The sequence below is a fragment of the Mus caroli genome, chromosome 15 (genome assembly GCF_900094665.2).
Source record: "Mus caroli chromosome 15, CAROLI_EIJ_v1.1, whole genome shotgun sequence".
Classification (NCBI taxonomy): Eukaryota; Metazoa; Chordata; class Mammalia; order Rodentia; family Muridae; genus Mus; species Mus caroli.
This window is the reverse complement of record NC_034584.1, coordinates 91779794-91801318: the sequence shown is the minus strand read 5'-3', so window position 1 is coordinate 91801318 and position 21525 is coordinate 91779794. Positions and strand designations below refer to the sequence as shown.

General features: G+C 44.3%; 2 protein-coding genes across 6 annotated transcripts in view; one reads left to right on the top strand and one right to left on the bottom strand.

The window, feature by feature from the left end:
• Pfkm (phosphofructokinase, muscle) overlaps nucleotides 1-13823 on the bottom strand; it is a 38974-nt gene extending 25151 nt beyond the window's left edge. Inside the window, exons 1-2 of the mRNA XM_029469609.1 lie at nucleotides 13733-13823; nucleotides 13019-13138 (exon numbers count right to left, since the gene is read on the bottom strand). Coding sequence (XP_029325469.1) covers nucleotides 13019-13138; nucleotides 13733-13814 — 202 coding nt within the window. The 5' untranslated portion in view covers nucleotides 13815-13823. The remainder of the gene's footprint in view (nucleotides 1-13018; nucleotides 13139-13732) is intronic.
• Nucleotides 13824-14613: 790 nt separating this feature from the next.
• Senp1 (SUMO specific peptidase 1) overlaps nucleotides 14614-21525 on the top strand; it is a 56239-nt gene continuing 49327 nt past the window's right edge. For 3 of the 5 annotated variants that reach the window (XM_021183838.2, XM_029469610.1, XM_029469611.1), the window contains exons 1-2: nucleotides 14614-14913; nucleotides 20755-20802. In XM_021183838.2, coding sequence (XP_021039497.1) covers nucleotides 20799-20802 — 4 coding nt within the window. In that variant the 5' untranslated portion in view covers nucleotides 14614-14913; nucleotides 20755-20798. Of the gene's footprint in view, nucleotides 14914-14939; nucleotides 15548-20754; nucleotides 20803-21525 lie in introns of those variants that run through there. The other 2 variants (XM_021183837.2, XM_021183836.2) reach the window with 1 other exon arrangement.

Sequence of the window (21525 nt, the reverse complement as noted above, 5' to 3'; positions counted from 1 at the left end):
CTCTCTACTGCCCTTTCTTTCTCTGCTAGCTTTGCCTCTGCCGTGTACATTGCGGATCTCTCTACTGCCCTTTCTTTCTCTGCTAGCTTTGCCTCTGCAGTGTACATTCCGGCTGCCAACGATGAGAATGCAAGTGAACAGGCAATGAAAACTGATACCATCGAGAAGATTAAAAGGGGAGGGGGGCAACCTATAAAACCGAAGGCAGTATTTGCAAATCATGTATCTGATAAAGGACTGGGATGTAGAAGAAAGACCCCTTAGACCTAGTAACCCCACCCTGTGCCATCAGCCTTTCTGTATCCTTTTCCCCACCCACCTCCCATCTCCTACCCTCTCTCAACCCTCATCTGAGAGTTTCTATTTGTCTTAGGTGGTGATTAACACAGCAACCACTGCTGGACAAAGTGCAACAAATAATAGAGCGCACCCCCACCCGGGAGGCCCAGGAATCATTCCCAGCGAAGGGTCAGAAAGAACGGAAGGGCCAGAGGCAGTGGGAGGCTGCAAGGAAAATTATCTTATGGGCACACCAGGGCAGCTGCAGTTATGAATCCACAGCAGTTTCGACAGCATTTACAAAACCTGTGCAAGCCAAGTCCAGACCATTCCAGCCATGGAGCAAACAGCAGTCCTTAGTTGCTGGAGGCAGGGAGAGACAGTTTTCTGAGAGTGTGGCCCCTGAGAAGCTGACTCCAGAGGAAGACCACATCCAACATTGTTTGGGCAGCACAGATTGATCTTAAAGGGTTAAAAGAATAAAAGAACACAAAACCGGGTGGGTTGCGAAGAGGAAGAGATTGGGAAAAGCATGGGGAGTGGGGATGAGTTTGATCACATAGAGTATGTACACGTAGAGGAGACTCAAACCTCTCACAGAACTAACTTTAAAAATAATAAACTTTATGCGCGAATAAAATCCTCTAACGGCTCAATAGTAAAAAAGACAATAACTGAGTTTTAAAATGGGCAAAGGATCTGGACAGATATGTTATCAAAGAGAACATACAGTTGGCAAATAAACATACGCAAAAACATTCATTTGTTCTACCACCAGGGAGCTAAGAGACTCTTACCCAACTATCAGATGGCTCAGATAGGAAGAGATGATAATATTAAATACAGTGAGACTGCAAGGCCGACCTGAACATTAGTGAACATCGTTCATTGTTGGCAGAATGCCCATTAGTTAAAGGCAACTTAACAGTTTCCAGTCACAGACATGGCCATCACATAACTCTTACTTAAATGAGTTACATCATGCCCTCACACATATGTACAGCAGCTTTGTTCACTCTTGCCCCAAAATAGAAGCAACCAAGACATCTCTCAAGGTAAATAGAAAAAAAAAAGCATGGCATGTTAATATGACAAAGCACTATTCAACAATAAGGAAAATTAATTATCAAGCCGTGAGCAGACATGGTGGAAGCCTAAATGCACCTTTCTCAGCAAATCAGGCAGTCTGAAAGTGCTACCTGCTATATAAGATTCCAGCTTTCTGGAAAAGACAAAACTATGAAGATCAGTGGTTACTTAGGGTTTGAAATAGAGAGGAGAGGAATTCGTGTAGAGCATAGACAGAGGATCTTAAAGGTGGTGTGTAGGAGGTGTGTCTGATATTTTAATTGGGAATCTTGAGTGTCAACACTAAAGGTCCTGTTTCCCAACTGGTTCTTGATTGATCAATAAAGATGCTAGCAACCAATGAACTGGGTGGAATAGGCAGGACTTCGAGTTTTCCCCCCAGGCAGGCTAGCAGACACAGGGGAGGAAAGAGAATTCACCATGCTTTGGAGGAAGAAAGAGCCATGAGCCATGCGAGATCTTGGGTGGAGTGCCCATCGACTGCTTCCCCAACTGGGCTTGGAGCAGCAGGTAGGATATTAGAAACATAATTAAGCTGAGGGCAGATTTAGGGTGCTGAGCTGGGAGTGAAAAGAAGGGTTCAATGGCTGAGGAAGGCTTAGAAGAGCTGGGCCGTTGAGCTAAAGGCTATCAAAGATAAGCTTATGTGTGGGTCTGTGGGTCTTTCATCCTGGGATCTAAGGGAACCTGGGTGGGGCTGGTAGCGTGGTTCACCCGGAGCTTAAAGCTGGGTAGTAAAAACTACATGCTATAGTGGGGAAACTCTTCAGTAATGTTGTAATGGTGGGCATATGTATGGCACTATGGATTTTTAACACTTGTAGAACTACAAAATGTGAACTGCAGACTTCAGTTAATAACATTGTATCAATATTGTTTCATCAACGGCAACAAATCTGCTGTGCTGTATCCATGCAAGATGCAAAAAAAAAAAAAAAAAAAAAAAAAAAAAAAAAAAAAAAAAACAGGAAATTGGATAGGACTCTATTTTGTTCAATTTTTTTAAAAAGAATATTTGTTCTTTCTGGGATCTTATTTATTTTATTACACCTGGAATGTAACTGAATAAATCGGTAACCCTGTAAAGCCCATAATTTATTGAACTCTTATGACACAAGCATGTTAGTTGAAAGTAAATGAAGTGAAAAAAAAGACCATGATAGTAAATAATTGATCTATCCATCCAGTCCTGCTTAGGGAGACAGGCACCAGTGGATACAACTCTTCCAGCACCAGAGAGACAGAGGAGACCACCCATTGCAAGGGGACAGCTCAATACAAACAGCTTTTCCTGCCTTTTAATTTTAAACTCCCAAGCTGAACTTTTTCCTTTTACCAAATTTTCTTTTCATCAGACAACTTTTGCATTCAAACTATGATTTCTTCCATGAATATTAACAACTTGGAAAAGGAACTTTTAGCCAGCTGTGGTTGATTTACTTAGTGGCTCAAAGTTCGAATTCATAAATTGATAGTGGACTGGCGATGGAGAAAATGGTTGGATCTAGCAGTTCTAGAGACTATGGTGTATACTCAATCTCCATCTAACTGGAGCTGAGAAGCCTTCCTGAGAGCGGAGCAGTGGGGAGGATGGCTACACTGTGGTGGCTAAGGAAGGCATCTAAACTTCGTCGTACAAGCCAGAGTGCATCAAGGAAGTGTCAACACACTAACAAGATGGATCAGAAAAGGATGCAGAAAGTGAGGTGGTGCCACAAATTCCTGAGGAAACTAAATTAAGGCCATTGTCACCAATGGAAGGGTTTAATGTACAGAAGTACGTGCTGTATCCTTCCATAAAGAAAGCTGAAGCCTTGGTTTGCACTGGAGACAAGCCCGAGGCGTGGGTCTGCTTTAGGGACTGAAGTACAAGAACTAGGCATGGTACTTCTCAAAGACTAGGTTTGGGCCAGAATATACTTCAGATTTCTTCAGCTTCTGAAAATGAAAATTCTAATTTAGGCATTAGGGTGGTGGGCCCTAGCGGGGAGAAAGGGGGGTCAGGGAGATGCTCTGGGTCATGAGGATATAGTCTCTACCTCCCAATGCCAGTCAGTGTGGTCTTCCTGTCTTTAGCATCCAGGGGAAGATGACCTGTACAAAAAATGGGCAAATGACTGATAGCGTACTTTGTGCCATGCCCCAGAAATCAGAAATTAAAGGCCTATTCTTTTTGTTTTTCACATGTGTATGCATATAGGACGGATGGATGTTCACATGCAGGTAGTCATGTGTGCATGTTCATGTAGAGGCCAGAGGTTGACATCAGACATCTTCCTCAGTTCCTTTCCACTTTATTTATTGAGGAAGGGTCTTTCACTGTACCCAGTTTGCTAATTCAGCCCATCTTGCTAGCCAGCTTGCCTTAGGTATCCAGTCTCCTCCTATCAAACTCTGGGGCTACACTCAGCTTTCCGTGTTTGCTGGGCATCTGAACTCTGGCTCATATATCCATGGCAAGTGCTTTATTCTCGGAGTCATTTCATCTCCCCCTCGCCCCAAGGCTGTTCTTTATGTTGATCCTCAGTGTGCAGGAAGACATTCAGAAGGCCCTGTTAAGCTTCTCAGAGTTCTTCTGGATTCACCTAGCTACTGGGGTATCATGTACAAGTAGACAACAGAGTTAAAAAAAAAAAATCAAGAGAAGACATTCTGAGAGACTAAGTGTAAGATGCTTAGAGAATTCTCTGGTAACTGGAGGTCAGAGCGCGCACGCGCATGTAAAGAAGCTCAAGTACTCCAACTAACTTACCTGGCTGGCGTTCTGCCCGGTGGTGTGGATAGGTAAATGAAAACGTGCAATGTGATCCATCCACAGAAACATTAGACGATGGGGTTGTTTCGTCATGATAGCCTTCGATGGCCATTGTATGTTTGCTGTGCCATTGATCAAAATACAGTGCAATGCGTGATTTTGTTTATATAAAGGATCATCTCCACTAAACATGGAAAGAAGCCTACACAACTGGTGTCATCTTAGCATGCGATGCTCCTTGCACCCAGTGACCTTCCCATTTGAGACAATGTTGAACGAGCTAGCTTTTGTCATCTGTTCACAGTCAAGAGTCATCGATGGGCAGTGGTGGTGGCGCAAGCCTTTAATCCCGGCACTTGGGAGGCAGAGGCAGGGGGATTTCTGTGAGGTTGAGAGTGGGTTCCATGACATCCACAGCTACATAGAAACCGGGTCTTAAAAATGAAGTGAGATAAAGATCCCTCACAAACCAGGGTCATCTGAGAAGAAGATACCGCATTCGAGAAATAATTCTTATTTAGTGATTGATGTGGCGAGGGCCAGTCCCAGTATGGATGGTGCCAAGCCTGACAGGTAGTTCTGTATGGTACAAGAAGGCAAGCTATGGAAAGCAAGCCAGAAGGCAGCACTCCTCCAGTTTCTGCTTCAATTCCTGCCTGAGTTCTTGCCCTGACTTCCTCTCATGATGGACTGTGCTTGCCAAATGTAAGATGAAATAAATCCTTTCCTCCTCAAGTGGCTTTGACTGCGGAGTTTCCCACAGCAACGGTAACCCTAACTAAGATCTACCCTTAGAAAATTCAAGTTCTGTGAAATTGATTCTGGAATGTTAAATCTTGACTTGTTGAGATTAAGGCAATCTTCGTAGGTCCAGAATTCCCATTTTTCTTCAACAGGAGCCTAGGTTTTTTTTGGTTCTTATACCGGCATATAAATGGGAGCTCTTGTTTCTGGTGCAGAAATTAAAAATACTTTCTTAAAGGGGAGGTGAGCCGTAGGCAGTAGTAACACTCCACACACTGGCTGTGCTCACAATGGCAAAACTTGGCATCTTGGTCTATACAGGCCACCTGTGTGTGAGTGTACTTGTCCAAAGACCAGCAGGGCAGTGGTGGGCATGAGTAATGCTGGGGTCAGACGCAGGAAGAGCTTGGTGGGGAGGTCTTCCGCAGAGAAGCTGCAGCCCGGAAGGCAGTGGGGAGAGCATCATTTCTTTGGATGCTCTCCCATTTTTGACTCAGTAGTAAATGGGGTGGTGTATGTTCTTTTATTCACCTGAAGTCATTGACATCTCCGAGGATCACTGTTTCAGTCGGCTAACTGGGGCCTAGTCCTGGAAACTTCCAGCCTCCACACAATCTAGTCCAGGCCCCGCTGTTTTCAGCCTCTGAGGTTTATTGCTGAATAAGCTCATTCTTCTTGTTCTTTCTGGACTCTGGCTGGCTGGTTCAACTCAGCTGTTCTGGCTCACACTGCTCTCCAAACTGACAACCTCTCCGCCTCTCCTGAATTGCTCTGCTTGGCCTCACGCTTGATTTGGCAATCGGTTCTAATTTTCTGGCTCCTTCTCGTTCCCTGGCTTCTTCTTGTCTTCACCTGTGTCTACTTTGTTCTCTCTCTGCAACCTGTCTCTGTACAACTCTCTAAAACTGCTTCTCCTCTCTTCTGCACTAGTCTGTGAAACTCTACCAATAAAACTGCCTCCTCTCTCTGCCCTGCCTTGGTCCCTTTCCTCTCTCTTCTCGTAAGAGTTGGGCATAACCTGTTCTGTCAAGTCTTTCTCTGATTCATCACTTTGTCTGCCACTCAATTAAGACATCACTTCCAAATATAGGTGCTTCCTTCTACAAACCAACTTTATGCTTGTCGTTTGGGATTAAAGGTGTGTACTAAGGTCGTGTCTATATTCCAGCCAGAGGGATTAAAGGTGTGTGCTAAGAGCTTAGCCACACCACTAGAAACTGGATTTTTCAGTAAATATCACAATCGCAGGGTTCACAATGTGATCAAATATCCTGCAACAAATAAGCTGCGTTACAGTCAGTGGCTACCTAGGTCAGCTGCTTACCAGTGAAGTCCCTAGGCACGGGGGAGGATTTATACTTAAGTGGGCAATTGGGTCTGCGGGACCAGAGCCTGGCCCACAAAGCTGCCCAAAAGCTTTTGTCCTGGAGGAAGCTCTATCCTGCATTCAGCTATCTTGGCTTTTGGTTTTGTGTTTCTTGCAGCTTAAACAAGTAATCAATTTTTTTCCCTAATATAATAGGAAGTCCAAAGATCGATTAAACAAATAAACAAACAAACAAACAAATAAATACTAAAGGGGTCGTGCCAACATGAAAAAGAGGCCACGGGGGAAGCCAGATCAATGGTGATGCCTCTGCAGTGCCCTCTGAGGAGTGTAAACTCATGCCCATGGTCACAAGATGGAGCTTTTAACAGCAGACACTGGACTCTTCTTGAAAGGTCAGAATAATGAGAAGGACAAAAGAAGGCAGCACGGAGGGGACCACGAGAGCATGCTCAGTGATGCCTGCCTTGGCTGTGGCAAACAAGCCTACAAACTTGTAAGAAAGTTGTGTGAGACTTTATGAGACCACAAATAAACCACACGGTTTGTATGCTGAAGAAACCCAAGGCTAGGCAAGTGTATACCTTTCACCAGAGCATTTGGGAAGCAGAGGCAGGTGGATCGCTACGAGTTCAAGGCCATCCTGATATACATGGTGAGTTGTAAGATGGCCAGGACTATATAGAGAGACCCTGTCTTGACAAAACAAAACAAAAGAGATGTCACGGTGTGCTTGGATTATATACCAGGTGTCACACAGTGCATCACACAACGATCACTATCCCACTGGGGAAGTCAGTTATCCAGAAGGAAATTGAGATGCTGCAAGAATTAAGCTATAGGAAAAATACTATGTATTCTTTTACGACGAAGGTTGCTTGTTATTTACAGAGGCACCATCTTAAGAATAAAGACTAGAGCCTTGCGGTGGTGGCGCACGCCTTTAATCCCAGCACTCGGGAGGCAGAGGCAGGCGGATTTCTGAGTTCGAGGCCAGCCTGGTCTACAGAGTGAGTTCCAGGACAGCCAGGGCTACACAGAGAAACCCTGTCTCAAAAAAACCAAAACAAACAAAAGAAAAAAGAGTGCACATGTATAAGCTGGGACCAGCTGTTATGATTTAACATTGAAAACCGCACTCTCCTGTTCCTTGGCGTTTCTCTTCTGGTGAGAATTGTCATGTGGGTGAGTGAGAGAGCTGTGGTGGCATTCTCTCACACAGGAAGGAGCGACAGTGTCACTCACACCTTCCAAAAGAACTGCATCAAGTTTGAAGAATGTATGAAGAAATGTCACCTCGAGTGACTGCTCACAACAACTCAATACTGTAGGAAAGCAGGGAGCGACAGCCGAGGTTGACAGGCGAGGCTGACATTTGCAGGTCCGTGACTGTTGTGAGGACTCTTGTGCGCTGTGGGATATTTAGCAGCACCCTGGCTAATTTTGGCATGTTACCTGCCATTCTTAACAAAAGCTTGGGGAGCAGGACTTAAGGGCAGGAAGAGAGGCCTATGTGACCCACTTCTGTGGGTGGTTGGATTTCTGTATTTCAGAAACACACGTCCACACACAAGCGTCATCATTGCACAGGGCAAGGCTGTGTACACGGATGGGCAAAGAGGTAGAGAAAACAGCAGCTGTGGCTGCTCCTCTCCTGAGTGTGAAGCAAACACATGCTCTGTTTGCCCGGGGACTGCAGTACAGCTCCTCCGTATGCAACTGAGCTTGGAACAAGGACTAGCAGGCTCTAGGATGAGTGCCTCTGACTGTTTTCCCCTCAGAAATACAGAGGCAGCAGTGGGGTTGTGAGGCAGGATTGGTGCACATTTTTGTGTTCATAGCCCTGGGTTGCCTTATATTATTTGAAGACATCACTGTTCCTTGATACCCTGTGTGCAAAGAGCAGAGCCAGGCAGTGGCAGCCACCTGAGACATGACCCTACTTTTGCTTCCCTCTAAACCAGTGCTTCTCAACTTTCCTAATGCCCTTAATACAGTTCCTCATGTTGTGCTGACCCCAACATTATTTTTGCTGCTACTTCACAACTATACTTTTGCTACTGTTATGAATCATAATGTAAATATCTGATATGCAGCACCTGTGAAAGGCCCTTTGATACTAACCCCCACTTCCCCCGCCCCAAAGGGGATGCTATCCACAGGTTGAAAAACACTGTTTGGGGCTGGTGAGATGGCTCAGTGGGTAAGAGCACTGACTGCTCTTCCAGAGGTCCTGAGTTCAAATCTCACAACCACATGGTGGCTCATAACTACCCATAATGAGATCTGATGCTCTCTTCTGGTGCGTCTGAAGACAGCTACAGTGTACTTATATATAATAATAAATCTCTGGGCCGGAGGGAGCAGGGACTGAGCGAGGGGAGTTCACCAGAGCAAGCAGAGGTCCTAAAAATTCAATTCCCAACAACCACAAGAAGGCTCACAACCATCTGTACAGCTACAGGGAACTCACATACATAAATAAAATAAATCTTAAAAAAGAAAAAAACCCCACTATTCTAACCTACCTTTTACCCAAGAGATTGAAAGAGCATTTTAAGAAGCAAGCAAATATGAGGGCTGGGGATGTACGTCAATGGTAGGCTTCCACAGCATGCACATGCACATGCTCCTGCATTTAATATCAATATCTATCATAAACAAACAACACCGCGCTAACCCTGGATCTGTGAGGGAAAGGAATCCGTAGTTACATGTTTGAGGGTTTGTTCTTGTTTTTAATGTGATCCTGTCACTGTTGATTTCCTGTGGTTAAGAAGTATTTACAGAAGTTAGAAGGTACTGCATGGTCTTGTTCTTAGAATTCCTTCGGGCAGTCTCCCCAGCACTCAGGTCTGAGCATCACACTACCTTTCCAATGAGTCAATATATTCCCAGATCAGAGCCACCTGTTCTTTCTGGAAAACGATTCTCTCTGCTCTGTCTTGTAGAATCTCTTATAAGAATCAGGGTTAGGGTTAGGGTTAGGGTTAGGGTTAGGGTTAGGGTTAGGGTTAGGGTTAGGGTTAGGGTTAGGGTTAGGGTTAGGGTTGGTGAGATGGCTCAGTGGGTAAGAGCACCCGACTGCTCTTCCGAAGGTCCAGAGTTCAAATCCCAGCAACCACATGGTGGCTCACAACCATCCGCAACGAGATCTGACTCCTTCTTCTGGTGTGTCTGAAGACAGCTACAGTGTACTTACATATAAATAAATCTTTAAAAAAAAAAAAAAGAATCACTTGTCAATAAAAAGGCCAATGGCCAATGAGCTGAGGCAGGAAATAGGTGGGCGGAGCACTGGCAGGAAGAGAGAGGATTCTGGGAAGTGATGAGACTATAAAAGGCTCAGCGTCAAGCGCAGAGAGGAGACTACAGCTGTAAATGAGTGGGTGAGTGTACTCAGGGAGCTGCTGAGGAGACAAGAAGAACGAAGCAGGCCCAGGACTTAAGAGAGGTAACTACCAAGCGGGAGACAGAATAGTGCGAATGGCTTAGATAAGTTTCTAGCTACTCGGGGAATGAGCCAAAGCTGGTGGCCTAGGCATTTAACGATAAATAATGAGTCTTAGAGTCGCCAGTCTGGGCGCAGGGCTGGGAAGGAAAACCAGAATTTAACCTTATTTTCCCACCGCCTGGCTAATGCAGTCAGCCCTTTAACCTTCCGGAGTTCAGTACCCTGGCTGACATGCTATTTGGGCTTTGCTCTCTTTGCCTGGACTCCCACTGTTCTCACTTTCTAAGCTTGTCTGATGTCTGCTTTGTCACAGACTACAGACTTCATGAAGGGGGTGCATGTTTTATTTACTTCTATTTCCAATGCTGAGTCCTGGGCGACCCTTTAATAGAGCTCCCCGCGTGGGGCTGACACCCAACCATAAAATTATTTTTGCTGTTACTTCATATCTGTACTTTTGCTACTGTTATGATTGTAAATGTCAACAAACTTTCTTGGTAGGAAGAGAAAGAAAGAAAAGAAGAAAGAAAGAAAGAAAGAAAGAAAGAAAGAAAGAAAGAAAGAAAGAAAGAAAAGACAGACAAAAGAATAAAATGGATGGTGGCAGCAATTGTGAAAGAAGGCACGGCAGCCCCGCTGAGGCTGGAAGGAACTTGATTTCCTTTCTCTCGGAGGGAAGCTGGGAAGATTAGGAGTGGCTCTCCCTTGAGGCCTTGAGGTTCAGATGAAGGAGCTGAATGTCATGATTCTGTCCCTGGGATAGGGGAGAGTGCAGACCACAGAAGTGGGTCCATTAGTCATCAGGGCAAAGGGAGCCTGAGGTGAGTATAAGGTATAGAGCAATGAGAAGGGAGAGTGGCAAAGACAAGGGCGACTAGGAGACAAACTGAATACACTCGATGGTAGATCAGGCTGCCGGCTGGTGTCAACTGCTAGCTCTGTACCAGATTAAAGGAGCACCCACAGTTGCCAAATGGGTGCCCCAAGTACTTGAATAAGTTGATGTTCTTGAGTATAAACCACTTTCCCATTAGTTTGGTTACTAAGAAAACAGCATGAGGTTTGAGATCATGTGGGACAATGGCCAGACCTATCCTGAGAGCCCCAGACCTCACATGGCACCGCTTATCCCCACATCTCTATGGGATCTCTAGAAATTCCACATGGAGAAACAGCATCACCAATCTCTCAGCTTATATGCAATTTTCTATATTGCTCCTGAGGAACAGGGAAAACATCTAGTCCGCTCCCAAGGAATAGGGAAACCATTTTCTCATCTCTTATTGAGTCTAACACAATGAGTTCAGATAGCGTGTTCTCAAAAGGTATGGATAAATATTGTCATCTATTGCATAGAGCCAGGAATAGTTAATGCAATTGTTAGCTTCTATTTAAAATTGTATTTTACTTTTATGTGTATGGGTGTTTTGCCTTCATGTATGTGTGCACCATGTGTATGCACTGCATGTGGAGGCCAGAAGAGGGCGCCAGATCGCTAGATGACTGCAGTTACAGGCTGTTGTGAGCTACCATGTGGACTGTGGATGCTGGGTATCCAACCAGGATCCTTTGGAAAAGCAGCCAGTGCTCTTAACTGATGAGCCATCTCTCTAGACCCCAATTTTTAACTTCCCAAGGAAAAGTTAATTAGCCCTGAATTCCTTCTGGAAATACATGGAAGTTGAGCTAAGACATTTCTGAATTTTAACTATTAACATAATCATGTTATATGTACATTTGTCTACAAACTTACACATACATATATACATAAACAGCAGGAGTCAGTCTTGATTAGCACAAATGTCATGATGGAATGCATTATTTTGTATTCTGACTTTAAAATACAATTTAAAAGCTCTTGGCTGAGTTGGGTGTGGTGGCGCACGCCTTTAGTCCCAACACTGGGGAGGCAGAGGCAGGCAGATTTCTGAGTTTGAGACCAGCCTGGTCTACAGAGTGAGTTTCAGGACAGCCAGGGCTACACAGAGAAACCCTGTCTTGAAAAACAAAACAAAACAAACAAAAAACAAAAACAAACCAAAAACAAACAAACAAAAGCTCTTGGCTGGCAGATTGATTTGATTGGTAAAACCTCCGGACTTGTCTGTGAGGGAACCTGCAGAGTGTTGACTAAGAAGGGGACGCTGGTCCTGTGTGTTGCTGGCACTGTCTAACAGGCTGGAATCCAGAGTGGAATGAGGGAGGAGAGCCAGAGAGAGTTCAGAAGCGCAGGCTTCCCTGTCAAGCTCCAGGATGCAGCTCTTCTTCAACCCTGCCCCCGCCCCCAGCAGAATGGCCGGAACCATCTGAAACTGGGAGTAGAAATGAACCTTTCTTCCCGTAAGCTACTCGGTGAGAGCACAGCATACTTTATAATGTATTATTTCTAATGTCACTGGCACACAGTAAAAACGAAGGAAGTATCGTCAGTGAACTGGCTCCAATATAGATGCCTTTAAGTTGAGAAGGAACATATAGATGTGTTCCTAAAATTTAATATAAAGTATTGGTGAGTTGAACCTTTATTAAATTATACAAGATAAACCTGTTATTAAATTTTTCCCAGGGTAAATTTTATAGTCTTTGGAATAATTTTTTTGTTTTGTTTTGTTTTTGTTTTTCGAGACAGAGTTTCTCTGTTTCTCTGTGTAGCCTTGGCTGTCCTGGAACTCACTTTGTAGATGAGGCTGGCCTGGAACTCAGAAATTTGCCTGCTTCTGCCTACTGAGTGCTGGGATTAAAGGCGTGCGCCACCACCACCCAACTTGGAATAATTTTGTAACATAATAATAATACCTTAATTTAATCCATTGGTGGGAGTTTCATGTTTTTCTTTATAAGGTTTACTAACAATACGGAAGTCGAACTACATAGCTTAGAGTAATGAGGGAGGCAAGTGACTTAGCGTGGCTATGGCTTGGAAGCCATGTGAGCGCATCTCTCAAAGTTTCCTGTGTTGAGATCATGGCATCCGGGGCATCATGGGCTCTGCTGGGAGGGAATGGCCTGGGCAGGAGCTAATGAGATACTGTGGGTCCCAGTCAGCTCCTGTTAAAGAAGGCTGTTATGAGACAGACAGGCTGCGCCCCGCCCTGACCCCCATCTGGCTTACTGTGTGATCCCTCCTTCTTCTTATGTTCTTGCTGTCATGTGGCTCAACCAAGGGAATCCTAAGCAGAAGCCAAACAAAAGGAGCTGCCTATTCTTGGGCTTCCAGCTTCCTAAGTTCCCTAAACCGTAAATAAAATTCATTCTCTACATTACCCCGCATTGGGTATTTTGTCACCTTGACCATCATGCTGTGAACAAACCTTTTGCTCTTCACCGAGCCTTTCCCCACCAATCCCCATTGTTTACTCACAGGCCTCACCAGTGTTAAGAATAGATACAGGTCCCACGGTGTTTGGATCATCATCCATACTGTCTAGTTTCCACTGGTCGTCTCCCTCTGACTTCGGTATGGTCATGTTGGAGGTTGAAGCTTCCCCCGCTGGGAAGCGATAACTGTGGGTCACCATCAGGGTGGGGACCAGGGAGGGCGTGCTCCTTTCTTTTCTACTTTCCCTAAGAGGCTTAGCTATTCAGAACTTCTTTTGAATAAACACTTGGCTTAAACGCGGCAAAGAAGATTAAGAGAATAGACGATTGCTCGATTCTATTCCTTTAGTGATAACAGAGGCAAAGCAGAACACGTCACTGCTGGTTAGAAAAGAGCGGAAGTTCTCTTTAAGTCCTGACTTACATGTTTTGGGGGTGCCCACTGAGTATCAACAAGGACCTCCTACTACAAGTCAGCCCAGAGAGGTTAGAATAATCTATACATTAAATAGAAACCAACTCCCTTCCCATGCTCCAGGTTCCTTGTTCTCAGCTCCCAAGTCTTCCTCCTTTGCCTGGGATGAGGATAGCATCTCCCTTATACTTGTACAAAGAAAACACCCCAACACGATGACAAAATACTTTTCCAACTAGGAATAGAAAACAAGCCCGCCGACCCCTTAAGTTTATAATTCTGCCAGAAGCTCTCATCCTGTATAGCTCTGAGAGAACTCGTCCCTTGTCACCATAGCATAATCAATGGTACCTGTGCTCTGAGTCGTCCTGACTACTTGGCGAGACTCAAACACGCACATGAAAAATCTCAGCTGAAACTCCTCTCTACGCATGGCTACTTCCTAGAAGTAAAGAAAGTTTAATCCAAATAAATAGATCCATAGAATATTTAAAGTGTCAAAGGTCAACATGGCCTAGGTATACTTAATACCACTGGGTTTTAGGACTTGGCCATATAAAAATATCAGCATATAAGGTGATATAATCGTTTATATACATAACAAGTCAGGATCCCCTGAAGAAACAAGTTTATCTCCTTATGCTTAGAGAATGGATGAGGCTGGCAGGCAGAGGCTTTTCTTTCTTCAAGAGTGAACTCAGACAGGCAGTCACCTGGGTCTAGAATACTATTCTGAAGCCTCTTTCCAAATAGGGTCTGAGCCAGAGGCGTTATTAAATTAAGAAGCTCGGTAAGTAATTTGAATGAATAAGCTAATTTTTTCCCCTCCATTATTCTGTCTTTAAAAGTCTGGCATCGATTACATGTTTAAGACCTCTGGTGAACCCCACTAGAGATCACTGTTTAAAATCATTCCAGTTATATAAGGCTAGGCGTGTTGTTACGAGTCTAAGCTAAGGTGTTCCCAAAGTTTCTTAGTCTCTGCTCTTCCCCCTAGCCCCACTTCTTGTGATCAGTCAAGCGTGACAAGATGCGCACTAATTTTCAGAAGGTAGAGGTAGAAATCATTTTAGAACTCAAAATGAGGATTTGTCGGGGAAGGCGCAGGTTTCCAAACATCTATGGCCCCAGCGAACAGCTGCCATGGAAACCTGCGCGTAAGCCAAAAAAGGTCAACGGAACCAGATGACAGCGGGTCAAGGAGCCGAGGGACAGAGAAAACCAAAGGACGGCGGGCGCACTAACAGTACTCCAAGTGCGACGAAGAGAAAAAGCCCCAGTCTGACAGGGTGACAGGGAGATGGAAATGCGAGTCAAACGCTCCCTCCGCGTCTCGGGCCTCGCCACCTCGCGCAGGCGTCCCGCGAGCCTGTAGCTCGCTCTTTGACCTCTTGTCCCACCCCCTTCCCTCCTCCGCGCCCGCCAAACGGTCTTCCGGTAGAGTAAAGAAGGTTCCGGTTCCCGCAGGTTCCCGGGCTTTGCGGTCCGCGCCCGGCCGGAAACCCCTTTGCCTAGCAGCCGGTTCCGGTTCGGTGAGTGGCGGCGGGAAACTGGGGGAGGGGTGAGGATGGAGGGAGACCGGGCCGGGAGGCTGTGTCAGGCTGGGCCCGCGGGCCTCGGCGGGGCCGAGCGGAAGGGAGGACGGCGGTGGGGACCGTGCCCTGTCTTCCGCCCCGCCCCTTGGGACCACCTCCATTCCCCCCTGCTGCCCGGTGGCGGCTGCCTGGCCCGGGTCTGGTAGTTGGGCTCACTGAGGCCGCCCTTTCAGCCCTCCGGTCTCCCGACCCACGGAGAGGCCATCTCCCCGCGGTCACGGCACGGCCTCCTCTGCACCCCACTCTACTTTTCCAAAGAGAGAAGGCCGGCTGGGATCGCGGGAGTTTCCCGCCAGAGCAGGGTCCCCGGGAGGAAGAGCTGTTCTCTACGAGGAAGTTGAGCTGTCGCTCCCACCTGCTTCGCCTCTCTTCTTCCTTGAAACCTGAATGCTACTCCTCGCCTACCGGGTCTCACGTAAAACAGTTCTCCAACTCTTTTTACCCTGTGATATTTCCCTGGGATGTGATATTGCTAGAGCCACCACCAGAGAGAAACATCTGGACCCTTCTGCACAGGTTATGAAAACCCCCTTAACTGCCGCCGTCTCCTTACCTGGCTCATCGCCTCTTGGTAATGAATTCCCTTGAACCTTTTCTTCGTATACCCTAACGTGATCTTTCTGGATATGTGCTGGCTTCCCCTTGTCTTGAGCTTGGTGATTTCTGTTTTATCAGTACCTCTACAGTTTTTCTGTTATCTTGTTGGCAATAACTTGCTCCTTTATCACTTTTAAGGCACACTTGTTAAAATTACTTAGTTCACGTGGCATACTTAATTGTATTTGGAGTGATGGTGATTCTTGCAAAATTTTGTATAGTCCTTTTATGCCCTATCAACCATTTGTTGTAGGGTTTTTCGATGTAATAGGACATTCTGGATGAAGTAAAACATGTATAAGTATTCTTCATAAAGATGATTTGTATTCACGACTTTTGCTGAAATGTGGATTACTGCCCTTGAGGTTACAGTGACACCTGTAATAGTGACCTGAACCTTCCAGTTAGACTACCTGCCCCCCCCCCCCTTTAAAGAGCTTCATTCCCTGATTTCAGTCAATTATCCAAACGGCAAACGTGGTTAGCCTATCACTCATCTGATGAATTAGGTCTGGAGAGGGAGTGGATGAGTTTTCAAACAGGTTCTGCCACTTGTGGCTAAGGTGATGTAATTTTCTTCTTCCACTGTCTTCTCTTTCTCCTACCCGTCATACTAGTTTTGCTGTCTGTGTGACTGGATCTGGCTTCCTCGCCTAGCCTGAAAACTACTAAAGGGCAAAGGCCAGAGCTTTCTTGTATTTATATCCCAGGACCCCACACTTAGTGTATGTGTGTAAGAAGTTAAGTACTGTTTAAAGGTTAGAATAGTAAGGCGCTTAAGGTTCTAATTTAACTGGGGGAGAGAGTCCACATAAAAATACTATGGTGCGGACCTGAACAGATGATGGCAAAGTGTATCATAGGTGACAGATGATGGCCAAGTGTAGACTGTGTCATAGGTGATAGATGATGGCGAAGTTTAGACTGTATCAAAGGTGACAGATGGTGGTGAAGTGTAGACTATCACAGGTATCATTGTGTTATTCGCATGCTTACTTGCACATGTTGGCTCTGGATACAGGTAAAACTGTACAGGGCTATATTTTCTAGTAGCTTCATTAGTGCGCTAAAAATTAATTTTTGTAATGAGCTCTTCCAAAGTATACAGACTTACAAATGATTTACTACTTTGTTCTATTGCAGTCAATTTCTGTCTCCCTCAGATTTACCTTTCACTGAAAGGTGTTCAGCTGCTCACTTGATTCACATTAATAAGCAGCTGCTTAGTAACATTCTGGAAATTAAATGAATGATGAATACTGGGGATGAATTATTAAAATTATCCATATATATATATGTGTGTGTGTGTGTGTGTATTTTGAAACAGGGTTTCTCTATATAACCTTGGTTATCCTGAAATTTGCTCTATAGATCAGGCTGACCTCAAACTCACGAGAGATCCACCTACTGTGTGACTCTACCACCACCCAGCAAGACAGATTTTCTTGAAATAAAAAACCTGTCATCTGTGCTTAAGTTTGATGACATCTAACGCTCTTTATTAAGGACTCATGTAGAATCTTGATTTTGTTGTTTTCTTAAATCTCTTCTTCCAACATCATTGCTAAAGAAGGTACTAGAAGCACACCAAAGAAGCAAGGTGTATTTGTAGAAAGGTATGAATATGGAGCTTTGATCATTTACATATATGAGCCAGGATCGATTACTCAAAGCTAGTTGGAAAGGTTACTTTTCAGTTGCCCTTGTGAATCTTTGAATGAATATCAAAGAATATTCAGAATATAGAAGATAGAAGCTAGAGTGCTCACTTGCTGAGGGATTCTTGGGTCCTTCCTTTTGCCCCATCTGTGTGATTTTATGCCAGTGAACTTTTGGAATTATTGAATTTCTAGCTTGTTTTCTCCTTTTACATCTCTAAAGTGAAAAAGAAATTAACTGGCATTATTCTACTGGAGACCAGATTTTTTTTCTTTCTGAGAGAATGTCTTGCTGTATAATCCAAGTGGCCTCAAACTTGGAATTTTCCTATCTCTCAAGTTGTGGATACTAGACATTTATTTATTTATCTATATATTTATTTATTTTGGTTTTTTGAGACAGGGTTTCTCTGTATAGCCCTGGCTGTCCTGGAACTCACTTTGTAGACCAGGCTGGCCTCAAACTCAGAAATCCACCTGCCTTTGCCTCCCAAGTGCTGGGATTAAAGGTGTGCGCCACCATTGCCCGGCCTTGGATACTAGACTTTTAAATTGGCATTTTTCTTATTAAGAAGGTATGCAGAATGGACTAGTCACAATTAGAAAGTGACTTTAGTTGATTGGATTTTTTTCCCCTGCCTTAATCTGAACCCTAAAGAATTCTACCTTAATGCAGGAGGAATGGCTCAGTGGTTAAGAGCTGTGGCTGCTCTTCCAGAAGACTTAAGTTCAACTCCTTTCACTCACATAGTGGCTCACAGGGGATCTGAAGCCCTCTTTTAACCCCCACAAGCACTGGGCATATGCACATGGTGCATAGACAAACATTTGGGGGAAACACTTCTACACATAAAATAAAGAAGTAAAAAAAAAGGGGGGGGGCTGGAGAGATGGCTCAGTGGTTAAGAGCAGTGACTGCTCTTCCAGAGGTCCTGAGTTCAAGTCCCAGCAACCACATGGTGGCTCACAGCCATCTGTAATGGGATCTGGCGCCCTCTTCTGGTTTGTCTGAAAACAGCTAAAGTGTACTCATAAAAATAAAAAAATAAGAAAAAGGAAGTTAAAAAAAAATTCTACCCCATTAAGGAAGAAGGGGAAAAATAGCCTGGAGAAATTCTAGGTGGAAGCTTAGAGATGTATTTGATCCTAAATCTAAGGCTTAAACCTTTTCAGGATCCTTCCTGGCAAGCCTGGGTACTCCGCTCTCAAGCAGCCTACCTTCTCACATACTCTTCATTATTGTAACCGTTAAGAACGCCTGTTGACGTCATGTAGTTTTTTTGAATACTTTGAAGATTCAGAATGGCTGTGGATTTGATAATCAACTGCTCAGTCTCCTTAAACTATGTGGATAAAAGCGGATGTATATAGTTATGCTAATTAAGTAGTTCTAAGCAGTTAGGGTTTTAACCACTCCCAACCCTCTTCTGGGGAAATTCAGTATCTGCAATTTCACTTTTTGCAATTTCAGTAATAGTCAAGTTTGATTTAAAAAAGTAAGTGAAAAATTCAGGCATGGTGGTACACACTTTTTAATCCCAGGAGATGGACATGCAGATCTCTGAGTTCAGGGTCACTCTACAAAGCAAGATCCAGGACAGCCAAACTTAGGCAGTGAAGGAGCTGGAAAACAGAAAGCTAGTGATAATGTAATAGAACAAGGGGGACATGTTCCAGGTCATGCAAGCAGCAGAACCCAGCAGCTTCAGCCATGTGGCTCTGGCTTAGAGTCCAGAATAGAAGGGAGTACTGGGACAATTAGATGGTTAGCTGGAACTAAGAAATTAGTGGTGATTAAGAAGAGACCAGCATCACTGAGGTAAAACCTGAGAAGTGTTTTCTGAAAGCACAAAGAAATTGTGTTCCAGAGATAGCCAAGGTTGCGCTTCCTGTCGCAGCTGGGCTGGATAAGATGTAAGAGTCACACAGGTGGTACTGATTTTGAGGGCATGAAGGGGTCATTAAGAACAGCTGAGGCTCTGCACTGTGAGAGGAGCTGTGGGACTCTCTACTGAGGAAAGCTGCTAACGGAGTGGAGCCAGCCTAGGAGAAAGAAGTTTGTTGCAGTCAACAAAGATGAAAAAGGAGTTGGAGATCTGAAGACTGCTTTGACACCAGACATGGAGATGCAGAGTTTGGAGTTTGCCCAGCTGTTTTCCTGTCTTGCTTTGGGGATTACAGTGAAGTGAGTGGATGAATCTAAGAAGAGGCCCTGAACTTTGGACTTTTAACATTGTTGAGACTTCTATAGACTATGGGGGCTTTTGACGTTGGACTAAATGTATTTTGCATTATGCTGTGTTTAGTTATGGCCCCCATAGATTCATATGCTTGATCAAGGTTATGGGGCCAGAGAGTGGAATGTGATGGTTTGTATATGCTTGGCCCAGGAAGTGGAACTATTAGAAGGTGTGGCCCTGTTGGAGTTGGTATGGCCTTGTTGGAGTAGGTGTGTCACTGTGGATCTGGGCTATAAGAACCCCCACCCTAGCTGCTTGAAGCCAGTATTCTGCCAGCAGCCTTCAGATGAAGTTGTAGAACTCTCAGCTTCTCCTGCACCATGCCTGCCTGGATGCTGCCGAGTTCCCACCTTGATGATAATGGACTGAACCTCTGAACCTGTAAGCCAGGCCCAATTAAATGTTGTGCTTTATAAGACTTGCCTTAGTCTTGGTGTCTGTTCATTGCAGTAAAACCCTGAGACATTCTGTTTTTATTACTATTAATCTCTTGTTCTAACTCATGAATTACACTTTTATTGAAGTGTATCTGTGTGTATAATCAGTACAACTTGTAGTTTCAGACATATATTGGAAGCCTTGGAACTTATATCCTATATGAGGGGAACTTGGGAACTTGTATGTAGATAAAGCCTTGGTTTAAGGAGGTTTAATTTGGTTTGGTTGCTTGCTTTGGCACTAAGGATTGATTGAATAAAGGACATTGTGCATGCTACACAAGGGAGCTGTATTCCAGCCATTTTCCAGCAGCTTGGTGGATGGTGCTGAGTGGAGCAGTGCTTTGTGCGACTGAAGGTGTTCCTTGATCTGTACTCAGTAAACTTGTGGGGTTTTGTTTGTCCGCTATATAAAGTTTATGGAAGATAAGTCTAGGGCCACAAAGTCTGTCACTTACCTAGAAAAACGAGTTAGGATGAGGTAGAAGAAATCGCGGTCGATTGGGGAGAATTTCTAGTTGTGATTTCACTGCAGTGACTAACTGTGATTTATACACACATGGCTCCGTCTCCTGGGGGTTGGCTCAGGCGACTTGATTCTTGCTTTGATGATTTGTGATTCTCTGGTCACCTGGAGCTGCGGTGGAGTCCAGTATAGTTTGCAGCAGTGTTTGCAAGTCCTTCTCGCCAATTTGATTTTTTTACTCCTTTTCTCAACAAGTCAGTGCCTTCACCGTTTTCCTCCACTAAGGACGTAAACGTCACTTCTGAGCAAGTCCCTGTTATATGATACTTGACCTAGATGCTTCACTGTGTAATATTTATGTTTTGTGTCTTCTTTTATAGGATTCTGTGTCTTCACTAAAGCCAGTGATGTGAAGAGACCTGAAATGGGTAAGACTAACTAAACTGGTCAGTTTGTCCTTTTACACAGTGGTTAGTTAGGTGGAGAGAGGATGCCTGCCCAGTATTTGTTCTGTTTGTGTCTTTGTGCATAGTAATAAATTACAAGATCTTAGTTCTAAGTAAACATTGCTGTATAGTTATTTACAAGATCATCTAAGATCATTTTCCTATCTAGTGTATTGAAAAAAAGAATGCCTACTAGCAGTACTTGCAATGCTTCCTATGTATCTATTCTAAGTACTGAATATAATAAATATTTATTCATTCCACTGTTTCAGCCATCTTACAAGAATACCTGATAGTGTGTACAAAATATACACAATAGTGTACCAACAAGGACAGTGAGGTACAGCTTAGGAGACCTGCTGGGAGTCACATACTCCATCCTGCAGAGTTCAGGGTCCTATTCTTTACTACTGTGTTGCACTGCCTCCTGTAGGATAAATAATTTCAGTAAGGTAATATATTATTTCATGTAGCTAGTGATAATAAAACTTTGCAATTAGAACATTTCTCACTGTTTGAGTCACAGTATTTTGTATCTGTAAAAGGAGATAGGAATAGCAGCCAATTTTGGATTACATTGAATGGCTAAACAGGACGACTAAAAACATGCATGATTCCATGAGCATTTTCTTTGCTGTTTACATTCCCCCACCACCACAGCCACGGTTACATTCCCCTACCACCACAGCCACGGTTACATTCCCC